The sequence below is a fragment of the Artemia franciscana genome, chromosome 9, assembly GCF_032884065.1.
Source record: "Artemia franciscana chromosome 9, ASM3288406v1, whole genome shotgun sequence".
Lineage (NCBI taxonomy): Eukaryota > Metazoa > Arthropoda > Branchiopoda > Anostraca > Artemiidae > Artemia > Artemia franciscana.
Genome location: NC_088871.1, coordinates 8,948,222 through 8,965,149, shown reverse-complemented (window position 1 = coordinate 8,965,149; position 16,928 = coordinate 8,948,222). Strand labels below are relative to the sequence as shown.

At 35.6% G+C, this 16,928-nt stretch overlaps 1 protein-coding gene across 3 annotated transcripts in view; it reads left to right on the top strand.

The window, feature by feature from the left end:
• LOC136030961 (rho GTPase-activating protein 18-like) overlaps positions 1–16,928 on the top strand; it is a 155,355-nt gene that overhangs the window by 34,028 nt on the left and 104,399 nt on the right. For all 3 annotated transcript variants that reach the window (XM_065710105.1, XM_065710106.1, XM_065710104.1), the window contains exon 4: positions 8,198–8,547. In XM_065710105.1, coding sequence (XP_065566177.1) covers positions 8,198–8,547 — 350 coding nt within the window. The remainder of the gene's footprint in view (positions 1–8,197; positions 8,548–16,928) is intronic.

The window sequence follows — 16,928 nt, the reverse complement described above, 5'->3', positions numbered from 1 at the left end:
CAAATTAAAGTCTTGCATTATAAAGACCTACTTACAACTAAAATACTTTTTATTAAAGCCTGAAGCAGGATTCCTTTTACTTTTGCTCCCCCTGCTGGGGGAACAAGTTTGCCTCTTCCGGCAGAGAAATTTTCTGACGCCGCTCAAGATGTTCCTTCATCTTTTGTACCGGTAACCATGTGAATGTAATTTTTTAGGTTACATAGAAAATGTTTTTATCAAACAGTTCATGATAGTTTTTTTTTTACAGCTCGTGGTAACAAACTGTAAGCAAGGAGCGATACGGCTCAATAGTTACAATAACTCTAAGAAGCAGTGTCTTAATAACAATCCGCAATCTTTCTTCTGGATAAAAAAACGCGAGTTCACATTTTATTGACAAGAGTTTGAATTTTTTGGATGTGCTGTATTTGATGGTGTAACTTTTATTAAGATCTTTTGCCTTTTGGGGGGCGTTTTTCACCTTTTTCAAAAATCAGATAAATTTTCTCAGGCTCGTATCTTTTGATGCTTAACTTTAAACCTCAAATCTATACATTTGGAATCACCTTAAAAAAGATTTTTTTTTTTGCCATTTGTTTCAAAACTCCTTCTTTTAGAGTTTTCGTTACTATTAGCCCTGGCTGCTCCTTACTTACAGTCGTTACCACGAACTGATTGCCAAGTTCGGACTCACCACCGGCAAATATCCAAGAGTTGAGCATCAGGCTCATCATCTCCAAAATACGGAGTTTTAGGTTTTTCCATATTTTCATACATTCACAGTTTATGTTGCCTTTTTTTTATTCGTGTTTTCTCTGATAAATATGTCCATACCTTGAAACAGACTCTTGTGTAGAGACCGGGTTCAACTAAGTTGTAAAATTAGTTTTAGTCATCTCTAGGTATTAGAAAAATGCGTCTTAAACTCAGTCCTACTCCTCCCAAAACTTGTTCTGCGCATACAGCCACGCAACCCCATAGTCGCTTTTTTACGTTTTCTCTCACCTATGATTTTTTTTTTGCCTATGTTCTTACGTTTTAAGTTCATAATTGGAATCCATCATTCCTCCCACTACCACCAGCCAACAATCTTGTCCATGGCATACCAAAAAAAAAAAAAAAAAAATACTAAGTGAAATTTGTCAGCCATGCTTAATTGAGAGGAACGCGTCCCTTTTCACTTCATTACTTCGTTTTTCTACTTATGATTGACATGTAAGTCTAAATGCAGAGCAGTGAAAGTTTTTTTCAATTTTTTTTTCACCACATTAAGTGCAAAAATGTTTAATCTTGTGGGAAATTACAAAGGCCTAGTTTTGTTATGAATGATGGATTGCTGGTTTATATTTTTGACTATATATTTTTAAAGCTTGTAACATTTACTATTTGGTCAAATTAAGTGTTTCATTTTAGGAAATATAATTTCCTAAATGTATTATATTTCAAACTTTTGAAATATATATTAAATGAAATATATATATATATATATGTATATATATATATATATATATATATATATATATATATATTAAAGTTCAAAATTTAAATGGAAGATTACTTTTTTTCTCTGGAAAACTAAAACAATCGTTTCTCTTTATTATGAGCATGGGCGACGAGAATCACTCCCCCCTCTCCCAAACGAGGATGGGCATGGGCAACATATTGTCCACATGGGCGATGGGGCGTCCCCCGTTGGTATATTTCGTCCCTTCACCTCTGTAATTTGGACAAATATTGGTTTTTCAGGAGGAATGTTAGCCTTGTACCCCCTGGGTCCACCCTTGGTAATATACGTAAAACGCTGGCTACCGCAAAAAATCAATTTGAATTAGGTCTACACAAAAGAAAAAACAAAGCAAATAAAACCTGTTTCCTTCGGAGTTTACTTTTTATAGTCTTTTTCCCCCGCTTGTCACAAATATAGCCTTATAGACTCGATCCAATCTTTTAGTTTTTTCGAAAAAAGAAGATTTTTTACGTTTAAATAGACTGATGAGCCATCAGCTAACGTTAAGTCGAAGGCGAGGTGGATCTTGAAGAACGAAAATAATTAACACAAAAAGGAACACTAACTCATCAGTTAACGTAAGTGTAGCTAACGTTAATGCTAGCCTTGTACCACCTGGGTCCACCCTGGGTAATATACGTAAAATACTGGCTACCGCAAAAAATCAATTTGAATTAGGTCTACACAAAAGAAAAAACAAAGCAAATAAAACCTGTTTCCTTCGGAGTTTACTTTTTATAGTCTTTTTCCCCCGCTTGTCACAAATATAGCCTTATAGACTCGATCAAATCTTTTAGTTTTTTTCGAAAAAAGAAGATTTTTTTACATTTAAATAGACTGATGAGCCATCAGCTAACGTTAAGTCGAAGGCGAGGTGGATCTTGAAGAACGAAAATAATTAACACAAAAAGGAACACTAACTCATCAGTTAACGTTAAGTTGAGCCATCAGTGACCATTAAGGCCTAAGGCATGGTGGATCTTGAAGACCAAAAATTATTAATACAAAAAAAAAAACACTAACTGATCAGTTAAGTCGAGCCACCAGTTAACGTTAAGTCGAAGGCGTAGTGGGTTTTGAAGACCAAAAATTAATTAATACAAAAAGGAACAGTAACTCATCAGTCAAGTCGAGCCATCAGTTAACGTTAAATCGAAGGCGTAGTGGGTCTTGAAGACCAAAAATTATTAATACAAAAAGGAACACTAACTCATCAGTTAAGCCGAGCCATCAGTTAATGTTAAGTCGAAGGCGTAGTGGGTTTGACGACCAAAAATTATTAATACAAAAAGGAACACTAACTCATCAGTTAAGCCGAGCCACCAGTTAACGTTAAGTCGAAGGCGTAGTGGGTTTTGAAGACCAAAAAGAGCTAACATAAAAAGGAAAATGGCTTATTTGAGTTGTTTTGTATAAAATCATTAAGGTTTACAATTAATGTTCCTTATCAGACATTTTGTACAATTACCCGGAAGTCTCCCCTTTAAGTTAAATCTTTTTGGAAAAATAACCCGCAATCAAGTTCCTAGAACAATTATATGTCTCATGTCATTAAACTAAGCGAAAAATGAAGGTAAACTCAACTATATAGAAAATGGCTATTTTAATTTCCTACTCATGTGGAAATGACCTTGAATACTACACAATGAGACAATTGTCCAGTTTTATTTGTCAAGCTAACTAATGGTTTAAATACGACAAGTTTCATTAGGGGATTTAAAACCCTTTTGCTGAGGTTAAAAGCTCAATGTTTAGGCTCTCAATGAGAATGTAATTGCACCTAATGATGTTTTGTCGACACTCTTTTATAATACACGGTTGGACTAAAAATCAAGGGAAGCTAAGGGAACAATCCAATTATTGGCAAAAAGCCAATTGTTGTTAGAATAATATGTTTCGTGACCTGACCAACCATAGAGAAAAAGAAACAGAGCCCTAAGGCGGCAAAGCTCAGAAGCAGGGAGTTATAACACGCACACTCAATCTGTTCCAGCGATATGGGAACCTTAGTGCAATCGAGAAAGATCAGTATAGACCACAGCTTAGATATACAATACAGTTATGAAGACTCGATTTATTTTTGGGACACAGTGCGCGGTAGCGATCCTAGCGGCTGGAAACAGGAAACTGCCAGTCTGAATCTAAAAGTCGGAGCAATTGGAATGACGTCGTGAATAGAATCGTAAAGCTGTGATTCATTGCTATGGGAAAATTATGCCGGTTGGAAACAAAACAAAATTGCGTTCCCGCCTATGGTGTTGTACTACGATCTACGCGTCGGAGCGCGAGCTTGGAGGAGGCACCAAGTTCAGAGCTCTGTACCAAAAGCTTCTCGTGGGCAAGATAGGAGTCTTTATAACTGTATTGTATATCTAAGCAGTGGTATAGACATAGCACAGTCAATTGATCTCTGCTTGGAAAAAAGAAGGAAAAAATAGGAACATGTCACTGATTTCCATGCCTAAAAGGGATTTTTCCTGTTGCTCGGGATGGGGACTGTAATTTTTTAAATAGGATTTTCAGCAGGTGCAGTTTTCATTACGAACCTAAGCAATTTCCGTTGAGTCTCAGGCTATTTTTTGAAATTCCATTTAATTTGTGTTCGCTATAAACTTTTACGATTAAGATTAAAGGAAATGAAAGTTACCATTCCTGATTCAGGTTCATATGACAATTCTTCATCGCTTGACAGTTATTTTCAAAACGTTTTTTAACATCGTCAGTACTATGGGCTAGAGTTCGTTCTTCACTAAGTTTTATCTGACACTACAGCCGTGATATGGGGCGATCCCGGCTATTGCTGGAAATGCCTGGAGATGATGCGTTAGCGTTTACAAATGATCAAACAAGAAGAAGAAGATGAGCATAGACAAAAAAAAAATGAAAGCAATAAGAAAGGAAACGAAAACCCAAAGATACAAAACTAAACAGGAAAATCAAGAGAAATGAAAGAAAAGAAGGCGGAAATCCAAAAGATTAAATGTTGAAAAAATAACAAATTCAAACGTACAATTCTGGGAATGTCAGAACGTAACTTTGATTTTATTATGTTCAACTGCATGCTGAAAATTAGGTAGGCAAGGAAGTCTTTGTGACCTCCCCCGTCCCAACAATCAAGATTTTACGATTTTGTTAATAATTTCATATGCCTCTAATTTTTTTGACTGTTCTACATTTAATCAAAGTTATATGTCACCTCAAAATTCAGTCCCCAATCCCTTGGAAAAACCCGTAATAACCCTGTTTTTTACGCAAATTAGATGAAAAAAACTAGTTTTTTTTAACTGTAAGTAAGGAGCGACATTAAAACTTAAAACGAACAGAAATTACTCCGTATATGAAATGGGTTGTCCCCTCTTCAACGCCTCGCTTTTTACGCTAAAGCTTTTAATTGTTTTAAAAAGTAGAATTGTGGCAAAGGGTCAAACTTTAGCGTAAAGAGCGAAGCGTTGAAGAGGGGACAACCCATTTCATATAAAGAGTAATTTATGTTCGTTTTAAGTTTTAATGTCGCTCCTTACTTACAGTTAAAAAAACTAGTTTTTTTCATTTAATTTCTGAACGTTTTTGAATTAATGCATGTTTGATTTTGGCTCTCCACCATAGGACTTGTCCAATCTTATTGAATTTTTTGTATTGAATCAGATTAACAGATTATTAAAATGAAATTTGCATATTAATTCCTTTTTTGGCTAAATGGCTTTCTCTTAGTTTTGATTAGACGATTTTGAGAAATAAGGGGTGGGGAAGGAGGCCTAGTTGCCCTCCAATTTTTCGGTTACATAAAAAGGCAACTATAACTTTTAATTTTTAACTAACGTTTCTATTAGTAAAATATATACGTAACTTAAGAATTAACTTACGTAACAAACTTTTATATTCTTATATTTTTATTATGCATATAAGGGGGTTTGTACCCTCGTTAATGCCTCGCTCTTTACACTAAATCGTAAGTTTTGTCTCAATTCTTTAAGAATGACCCCTGAATCAGAAAGGCCGTAGAGTAAATAGTTGAAATTACTAAAAATACTTTAGCATAAAAAGCGAGGTATTTATCTCCTCCTAAATACCTCGCTATTTATGCTAAAGTATATTTAGAGCCACTCATATGCGTAATAATCTCTGTTCGTTTTAAGCTTCAATGCTACTCCTTACTTTCTCCTTAATTGAAAAAACCTTTTCATGTTTATTTTTTTCATTGTTTTTTTTATAGTAGTTTTAGAAAATCCTGCGCCCTTTTCATTGAATTTCTCTTCCCCCATGACATATTTCTCCAAGGAAAGATTTACCCACATAGCCCCCTCCCCTCAGCCCCACCCCCAAAACCAAAAAAATCCCCCTGAAAACGTCTTTACACTTCCCAATAACGATTATTATATGTAAACACTGGTCAAAGTTTGTAACTTGCAGTCCCTCCCCCAGGACTGTGGGGGAATAAGTCATTCCCAAAGACATAGTTATTATGGTTCTCGACTATGCGGAACAAAATGGCTATCTCAAAATTTTGATCCGTTGACTTTGGAGAAAAAATTAGCGTGGGAGGGGGCCTAGGTGCCCTACAGTTCGTTACCACGAACTGTTTGATGTTCCTTTAACTGTGCTCACTTCAAAAGACATCTATTTAACTATCAAATTAAGACACTTGCCTTAATTTGATAGTTAAATTTATAGTCTGAGCTTTTGGGATTACTATTTAAGATTTATTTGGCATCAGAATAAAAAATCAAATTTAGACCTATTGAATTTCTGCGCTTTTGGCAAGTTTTGGTTGGAAGCCATAATGACACAGATTATGCGATCACGGAATGGACTTTCGATTGCGTGATTAAATTCTTCAAATGCTTATTCAAATCTTATGTCCTGGAATAGAGCGTTTTTATTTTTGGCTTCTTTTTTTGTATGATATATTAAGTAAAAATTCGTTTCCTGTATTAGTATCGAATAGCGTTTCCTGAAACTAAAGACGAAGAAAGGAATGTTGCTCACAAGGGCAAGGAAGAGAATGCGAGGCATATACACGAGGGGGGGGAATCCTAAGGGCTGTTCCCCAAAATCCTAGATTTATTGGCACAATTTTCTCATTTTTGTATATTATGTATGTCTTTTGCGTTCTTTATCAAAATTTTTTTATACCTAAGAGTATTGGCAATGAAATTGAAGTAATGAGCAAGTACCTGTTGATTATCCTCGGCTGGTTCATTATTGAAAAGAAATAGCGATTTTTCTTCTCTGTCGGTGACTTTACCCCTGCCCCGGCTTTAGAATATATCTAATTGAATGTGTCTTATTCAAAACATCATTTTAATGCTCCGATTAAAAATAAAAAATTATTAGGACTTATCGAAATAATAGTTACCACTCTTGAGTCAGCAAAAAAATAGCGTTTTTTTCTCATTAGATAGTTTTATATACAGAATTTCTAAAATTTTGGTTACTATGGGCCGTAGTTCGTTCCTTACTAGGTTGCAGCTATTGCCACAACCATGATTAAAAAGACAGATTAATAAAAATATGTCGCTATTCAAAAAGGTTAGACACAAAAACATTAAGAATTTTCGGAATTTTAAATCATTCACCTAAAAATGCGTCAACATTAAAGTAGCAAGGGTGGGTAACCCAAAATTGTTAATGTGCTACTGTACCTATTTGCACCAATAGTGTTCTGTATAATACTGGATTTCCAAATTTTAAGGACAGGTGTGTTATTTATCATGAATCAGGGACATACACCAGCTTTTTTTCGTATTTTTGGGGGTAGGGCTCCCCTCCATGTACATCCCTGCCTTCAGTTATCCAGTTTTATGCTGAATTTAACCTAAAGACTACTTTTTTGCAGGGAATCCATTTTGGCTTTGAATAATTGGACTGTACATTTTGTTATGCAAAGTTATATGTTAAGCGTAAAATGTTTAGACAAAGATATCGGAAAAATCTTTATCCCAATCAACATAACTACCTTAATCGTTTAAAAGAAAAGCGCGAAATGTAGACTTCAACTGTGGTAATTCCAACGGTGGTAAGAGCAAGGCCATATCTATAACTTTGTTCGAGTGGAGGTATTTTTTCTGGGGGTGGGGGGGGGGTACAAAACTTATACCAATACAGAATACAGTCTACAAACAAAGCTCAGGAACAAGCTTGAAATAATATAAATACATTTAAAAAATAATATAAAACACAAGAAAGAAACACGCCAAGGTTCAACATCTTTTCGTAAGCATCTTATTTTCAATAGCAAAAGCACCAAGTTTCACTTTTTGAAGGGGCCTGGGCCCCCTCAAAGGTGAATATCTGTATTGTATCAGATTAACGACGCTTCTTGACTACTAAGGTCCCTGTGTCGGCCTACAGTGCATTCCTGCAATATGATTCGATCTCTGGGTCCCGTATTACCAAGCTAAGGTCAAATCCACTGCGCCCCCACAGGACAGGTGAATATCTATTGATCTGGCAAAATCTTTTCAAACTTTTTATGCGGGAATCTCCGTAATAAGTGTTTCTTCTCTCCCAAGTTTACAATCTAGTGGATTTTTTTATATGTGCTTTGGAAATATATCTTACTGCGTGTATAAATTGGACGCGTGTTAAGTTTGAATTTTAGGGTTATAAAGTGTATTTTCGATTCTTTATTTTTTTTTTACAGAAAGACCAATAGAAAACAAGAAAAAACCAGGAAAAAAAAATAAAAATATTGAATGTTCTTTGCAGATACCAGAGGACAAACAGATATTAAGTACAACCCCAGACTCGCTTGGTTCACTCAGTCCTCAACATTCAACGCCTCGAGACTTCTCCACCTGGAGACAGCGCCGGGATGCGCAGAATAAACTCAATGAATGGGAAAGTCCATCGGAATGGCAAAGCCGGGAAAGAGACTGGAATGTATCCAGGAAAAGTTCTTCTGATTGGCCAGATGTTTCTAAGAGTGACGGTGATTGGCTAGAAAACTCGGAAGATGAGGATGGTACCCTACCTGGAAGAAGTTCACCAAAATCACAGGGGTATTATAGCAATTCTGCCGCAAGTCTGGATCTGCTTGATGATACTGTCGAAATCAGGTAAGCTAGAAAATCTCGTCAGGTCGTCTTAAGTGACCTGTTTTAGTTAGTGTTTAACGGTAAAGAAGACCCTTAATTTTTGGGCAATAAAGTCAATAAGATGAATAGTGTTAAAGCTTAAGTATAATATCATCCTATTTTTATCATTCATATTATTACACGCTAAAAGGTCTGGGAGGGCTAGTGATTTTGAAAGTTAGGAACGTGTGATCTCTTCTAATCCTTCTTATACATGAATTGAAATAAAAAAAGCAAGTTTGTTTCAGCTGAAAGCAAGGACCAAAGTTGAAACTTAAAATCAACAGAAATTATCACGTATATCAGCGGGGCTGACCCCTCCTCGATACCTCGCTCTTTGCACTAGAGTTTGAATTTTCGTTCCAGTTATTTAAGAATGACTCCTGAAACGCAAGGGCCGTTTAATTTGAATAACAAGTTGTTTTAAAAGGTCTAAGAAAAACCTTAGCGTAAAGAGCGGGGTATTGAGGAGAAGGCAAACACCTTATATGCGTAATAATTTCTGTTCGTTTAAGTTTTAATTTTGCTCCTTATTTTCAGCTGAAAAAACTTGTTTTTTATTTAATTTCTGATCGTTTTTTAAATAATACCGGAAAATCCGGCTCCTCCCCCATGAAAAACTCCCTGTCCTCACAACAAATCCCTCCATGGAAATCTCCTCCCACTTACCCCCTCCTGCAAAATTCTCCCTCGAAAAGTGTCTGTATATTTCCCGATAACCAATACTATACGTAAACAATGGGCATAGTTCACAGCTTGTAGCCCTTACCCCCAGGGACTGTGGGAGGTCAAGTCATCCTCAAAGACATAATTATTAGATCTTTTGACAATGCAGAACAAAATGGTTATCTCAAAGTTTTGATGAACAACTTTTGGGAAAAACGGGGCGTGGGAGGGGGATATCTGCCCTCCATTTTTTTGGTTGCTTAAAAAGGGCACTCGAACTTTTGATATGATCATTCTTCTGATAAAAGTTAAAAATTCCACATTTTTGTATATAAGAGCTTAAAAAATTTACAGCAGGGTTCTCTGATATGCTAAACCTGATGGTGTGATTTTTAATATGATCACTGGAAATTTTGGGTGTATTTCCCTCCTTCTTCAAAAATTACGCAAATAGTCACAGGCTCGTAGATTTTGATGGGTAACATTAAAATTGATGAATTTCATACATTTTGATTAAGCGTCGTAATTCGATTCTTACGATGTATCTATCGTTATCAAAACTCTGTTTCTTAGAGTTTCAGTTACTATTTAGCCACATCGCTCTTTACTTACAATTCGTTGCCATAAACTGTTTGATAAAGACAAGGCGAAATCTTTTCCCCACAATTTGTGCAAAAGCCTCTTAAGGTGTTAAACCTTTACGACCGTTCTTACCAAACAGTTCGTGGTATCTCTAGAAAACGGAATTTTGATACTAATTGTTACATGAAAAGAATCGCATTTTAATTCTTATTTTAAATATATAAGTTCCATCAAGATTAGTTTTACCCATCAAAAGTTACGAGCCTGAGAAAATTTGCCTCATTTTAGAAAACAGGGGGAGGCACCCTCTAAAATTCATACAATCTTAACGAAAATCATACCATCAGATTTAGCTTATCGGAGAACCTTATTGTAGAAGTTTCAAGCTCCTATCTACAAAAATGTAGAATTCCACATTTTTTGCCAGAAGACACATCACGGATGCGTGTTTATTTGTTTTTTTTTTTTTCCAGGGGTGATCGTATCAACTGATTAGTCCTAGAATGTCAAAAGAGGGCTCATTCTAACGGAATTTAAAAGTTCTAGTGCCCTTTTTAAATGACCAAAAAAATTGGAGGGCACCTAGGCCCCCTCTCACACTCATTTTTTTCCCAAAAGTCACCGGATCAAAATTCTGAGATAGCCATTTTATTCACCATAGTCGGATAACCTAAGAACTATGTCTTTGGGGACGACTTATTCCCCTGCAGTCCCCGTGGGAGGGGCTGCAAGTTACAAACTTTGACCTGTGTTTACGTATAGTAATGGTTACTGGGAAGTGTACAGACGCTTTCAGGGGGATTTTTTTTGGTTTAGGGGGGATTTGAGGGGGGAGGGGTTACGTGGGAGGATATTTCCATGGAAGAACCTCTCATGGAGGAAGAGAATTTCAATGAAGGGGACGCAGGATTGTCTAGCATTGTTTGAAAAAACAATGAAAAAATAAAAATGAAAAGTTTTTGCTACTGAAAGTAAGGAGCAGCATTAAAACTTAAAATGAACAAAAATTATTACGCATATGAGTGGTTTACGTCTTCGTAATACCTCACTCTTTACGCTACGGTTTTTTAGTAATTCCAACTATTTACTCTACGGCCTTTGTGATTCAGAGGTCATTCTTATGGAATTGGGACAAAATTTAAGCTTTAGTGTAAAGAGCGAGGTATTGACGAGGGGTGAACCCCCTCATATATGCAATAAAAACATACAAATATAGAAGTTCGTTACGTAAGTTATTTCGTAAGTAACGTATATTTTTTACCAATGAAAATGTTCGTAAAAAATTAAAAGTACTAGTTGCGTTTTTTAAGTAATCAAAAATTGGAGGGCAACTAGACCTCCTTCGCTCCTTTTCTTAAAATCTTTCGATTAATTGCATTTAATTAATATGCAAATTTCGTTTTAATTATTTATGTGCGGAGGGCCAAGATCAAAACATGCATTAACTCAAAAACGTCTGAAATTAAATAAAAAAACAATTTTTTTTAAATTAAAGTAAGGAGCAACTTTAAAACCTTAAAACGGGGCTTCGGACAAGCCATGAGATGCAAAAGGAAAACTCCAAAGCTTTTTCTTTTTTTAAAGAGAAAAATAGCTTCGTCCTTTTAAAGCCTGGTTATGTAACACTGAACGAAAAATCTAGACTGAAAAGGAAATAAAATTGTTGGAGATAAAAAATAAAATCTCTGCCTTTTAATGCAGGATTGTTTTCTTTTTTTGTGAGATTAAATAAAAAAAACAAGTTTTTTCAACTGAAAGTAAGGAGTGACATCAAAACTTAAAACGCACAGAAATTACTTCGTATATGAAAGAGGCTGCTTCCTCATCAACGCCCCGCTCTTTACGCTAAAGTGACTCTTTCTCTCAATTCTTCTTTCTAAAACAGTAAAAAACTTTAGCGTAAAGAGCGGGGCGTTGATGAGGAAGCAGCCTCTTTCATATACGAAGTAATTTCTGTGCGTTTTAAGTTTTGATGTCACTCCTTACTTTCAGTTGAAAAAACTTGTTTTTTTTATTTAATTTCTGAACGTTTTTGAATCAATGCATGTTTTGATTTTGGCTCTCCGCAGAGGAATAATCAAAACGAAATTTGCATTTTTTTTTTTTTTTTTTTGGCTCAATGGCTTTCTAATAATTTTGATCGAATGATTTTGAGAAAAAAAGAGCGGGGGACGAAGCCTAGTTGCCCCTCCATTTTTTGGTTAATTAAAAAGGCAACTAGAACTTTTAATTTTTTACGAATCTTTTTATTGGTAAAAGATTTACGTAACTTATAAATTAGCTTACGTAAAGAACTTTTGTATTCTCATGTTTTTATTACATATATGAGGGGATTCGCCCCATCGTCAGTACCTCGCTCTTTACACTAAAGCTTAAATTTTATCCCAATTCATTAAGAATGACCCCCTGAATCACAAAAGCCGTAGAATAAGTAGTTGAAATTACCGAAAATACTTTAGCGTAAAGAGCGAGGTATTAGAAGGAGGTGAGCCCCTCATATGGGCAATAATTTCTGTTTGTTTTAAGTTTTATTGCTGTTCCTTACTTCCAGCTGAAAAAGCTTTTTCACTTTTATTTTTTAATTGTTTTTTTTAAATAATGCTAGTAAATCCTGCTCTCCCTTCATGGAAATTTTCTTCTCCCATTACAAATTCTCGAAGGAAAGTTCCCCCAGCATATCCCCCTCTTCTCAACCCCTCCCCCAAACCAAAAAAATCCTCCTGAAAACGCCTGTATACTTTCCAATAACCATTACTATATGTAAGCACAGGTCAAAGTTTGTAACTTGTTGCCCCTCCCACGGGGAATGTGGGGGAGTAAGTCGTCCCCAAAGACATAGTTATAAGGTTTTTCGACTACGCTGAATAAAATGGCTATCTCAGAATTTTGATCCGTTGACTTTGGGAAAATATTTAGCGTGGGAGGGGGCCTAGGTGCCCTCCAATTTTTTTGGTCACTTAAAAAGGGCACTATAACTTTTCATTTCCGTTAGAATGAGCCCTCTTGCAACATTCTAGGACAACTGGGTCGATACGATCAACCCTGGGAAAAAAAAAAAAAAAAAACAAACAAATAAACACGCATCCGCGATCTGCCTTCTGGCAAAAAATGCAAAATTCCACATTTTTGTAGATAGGAGCTCGAAACTTCTACAGTAGGGTTCTCTGATACGCTGAATCTGATGGTGTGATTTTCGTTAAGATTCTATGACTTTTAGGGGGCGTTTCCTCCTATTTTCTAAAATAACGCAAATTTTCTCAGGCTCGTAACTTTTGATGGGTAAGACTAAACTTGATGAAACTTATTTATTTAAAACCAGCATTAAAATGCGATTTTTTTGATGTAGCTATTGGTATCAAAATTCCATTTTTTAGAGTTTTGGTTACTATTGAGCCGGGTCGCTCCTTACTACAGTTCGTTACCACGAACTGTTTGAAATATTAATCCAGTAAAAAAAGGAAAATTTTGAGTTGGAACATTTTTTACAAATAAACGCTGTTTCTCGATGTGGCAACAATCTTATATATTTTGCATTTCAATAATTTACACATTTCTCTGTACGTTAAAAGAAATGTCTTGTTAAAGTTATGCGATCATGCGCTATCAAAAGTGGGCATTTTAGTTTCAATTATTGTGACATGGAAAGAAATGAAGCTTTTTGGACTTCCACCTTTTTTAACTGTTCTACCATTACGGCCAGCCAATTAAGAACTGTGTTGTCAATTCAAAAAAATATAGGCAGGGGGCTAACGTCTTCTTCTTAATTTAGGAGGGACAATTTTCTGTTTTCTCAATTTTTCAATGAAAACATCCAAAAAATCTATTTTTTTCAAAATCTAGTTGGGGTAAATCCCCCCTCCCCAATTGATGACGTCGAATGACTATCAAAGCGCTTTTAGAAAGAACAAGACAAAATTTTGGGCCAGAACAAAAAATAGTAGGTTCCTGTTTCGTTTATCTATAAATACATTTTTTTTTCAGTCGGTCACTGGGTAATAACTGACTATTTTTTGTACCTTAATGGAACATACTTTTATTGACAAAAATAACAAAGATAATCAATTAATAGCATCTCTGGGCATTGGTACATCTTTTCTGGGCCACAATCCTCAAAAATCTTTGCCAAAAACGCTTGAAGGCTGTATACCTGTGGTTGCATATATTCACTTAATTTAGATTCTTAATTAACCATCAGCAAATCTCTGTTTGAAATAATCGGGTCATCCTTTACGCTTTTTAGCATGATAGTATTGTAGAAAACCAAAGTTAAACCAAAATATGGTTGAGGACGTCCGGCCACTCGAATTCCACATCACTGGTTTCTAATAAATTGATCGACAATATGGTCATTTCTTCCTTTGAAGATTCTCTCAATAACCATCCTTCAAATCATGCGTGAAGAAGGCCTTGATTAAAGTCGCCGGATATGAAATTAAATTCGTAGAAATTTTGGAATTTTCTCTGACGTATTGTTGATATATTAGTGTGAATTATTAGTTAGTCTCTATCACGTTCTTAAGGTACTGAGTCATACAAAAAACTTGCAGTCTGGGAATTACTTTAAAAATAAACAAATATATTGTTGTCAGCATTAGCTAATACAGAAAGAGTTGTAACTTCTTTACAAAAAAAGGCCTGAATGATTCCCTACAGATCTGACGTCCAAAATTAAATCGTGAACGTGTAGAAAAAGCAAGCTTTGTGCACGGTGTGTACCGAAGAATAGTTTAGGGAGTGGGGGACAGTTCAAAAATATAAAACAACTGGCATATTACAATAAATATATATATTAAATTATCCGAAACATCTTAAGCGAGGCCGTATTCAGGATTTTGGGGGAGGAGGGGGTACAAAACTTTACAAAACGCAAAAAAATTGTAATTGTATATTCTTGTTAATCGTCCAAAAATTATGGGGGAGTGGGGATAAACCGGTAACCCCCCCCCCTCTGGATAAGGCCATGATTCCAAGAACCTTGAGATTTCGAGTGGGCAAACGCCCGGAAATTTCTTCCCCCTGCGTGTAATTAATTATGACTACAGAGTTAAACTAAGAAGAACAGTCACGCAAGTCTTGGACTAAGACAATAATGAAACAAATTAAAAGGAACAGAAACAGGGAGGCAGAAAGAATAGAAAGGGAATAAGAATTTTCTCTGACGTTTTTTTTAAATATTAGTGGGGATTATTAATGTACTCTCCGTCGTGCTTTTGAATTACTGAATAATAAAAAAAACTTAATGCCTGGAAATTAATTCCAAACAAACAAAAAGTTGTTATTGATTGTTGTTGTTACAAAAATAGTTGCCAATTCTTTACAGGGACAGCTGTGAATAATAGCTGATAGATCTACTGTCCAAACTTCTAACGAGTTGAATAGAAAAGCTTAGTTTATGCTCAATGTGTACTGAACAATTTATTTTATAGAGTGGGGGTTACACTTTAAAAACTTCAACACAACAGGTGCGTTCAAGATGTAAATATAAGGTACTATAAGCAACATTCTCAGAATCTTAAGATTTTGGGTGGTAAGGGGGCCAGAAGTCCCTCCCCCCTCCATGCAACTGAAGTTTTAACTTGTAAGATTAAATGGAAAATACTGAAGGTTTTATGGTTAAATGGTAAATTCGCTGTCAATTTGGGAAAGTAAATGGTCATCTTGAATAGTACCAGTCGGTCATAAGATATTGGTCGTTGTCTATGCCAAGCGTATCAAAGCTGCACCACGCCTTCTTTGCACTTTCGTGCTTCTTCCCTATACTTCTAGCCCTTACTCAGTCCTTCCTGCATTCAAAACCTTTCAAAGCCATAAGCTGTCACGAAGAACCACTTCAATTCAACCTAATTTTAAAGAATTTTGACAAGGCCATACAGTGCCAAAAATTTTATAATCTCATTCTTTTATATTAATTCGCAATTCAAATAAAAATTCGTATTGTGTGCTTTATAAACGTTCCAGTTAATTGAGACATAAATAAGCTAGAAGCATGGTTCTCCAGCAAATAAAGAACATCTCACCAAGATGTCCAAGCTATGAAAAGAACTCTTTTGTATTTTAATTTCACGGTCCTTCTCTCCCGGGGCGTAGACATGCTTCTACAACATAATCGAAAGTAATTTAAATGTTTTATTTCCTTTCCAGTAGGTCAAAAGGCAAATACCGCAATTAGCCTGTTACAATTTTTTACTGCTTTTGTTAATTGTACCCTTATTAACCCCACTTTTATTCATTTTTAACTTTATTGTAGACTAATCGTCTGGACTTTGATGTGACTCTTTCACTCTTTAATGTAAAAAAGTGAAAATGGGCAAAATTTAATTTTGAGATTTTAGCCAGGGGCTTAACTTGCTTAGGCAGGGGGGAGGGGCAACCACCCCAGACCCCAGTTTGTCTCTCCCTAAGCCGTAATTTATCGTGTTTGAGAATCTTGTCAGAATCTTACGCTAAATTTTAAATTGTGTTTCAATTCTTTAAGAATGACCCCCTAAATCACAAAAGCCATCCAATTAGAATAAACGGCTCTTTCGAAAGTACTAAAAAAAACTTTAGCATAAAGAGCAAGATATTTTTATAAAGCTGAATCTCAGCTTTCTAATTTTAGCCAAGTTGTCAAATTTTTGTGAAACACAGAAACAGTAGGTCTGCAGAAACCTACACCAAGGACAAGGGACACATACCTTAAGTGCATTTAGTGCAATTAATATGGAAATTTTTAGGGGGACAAACATGGTTCATGAGTGCCAGTCATGTAACGCACGAGCCTCATCCTTTTTACATCACGAGTATCAAGTATGGTATCGAATTCGAAACCATCAGCTACTGAAAGTAGATCAGTAAATTGCAAATTCGAATCGCTAGTTTAAGGGAATGTTGATTTTTAGGGGAAATAAACAAAACATTCCTTAATTTCCTCTGCCAGTTCTTTATATTTTCCAACGGCTGCTTCCTCTCTAGATTAAATGAGAACGTGACTTTTTTAGGTTGGTGAACAAGAAACTGATTTGAGCATAAAAAGGTTAAAATCAAATATTCTTGAACAATTAGAATTATTTTCAAAGTAGGACTAACCAACCTGGTTTTGGACAACCCATATAAAAACCTGCATGTCCTAGATA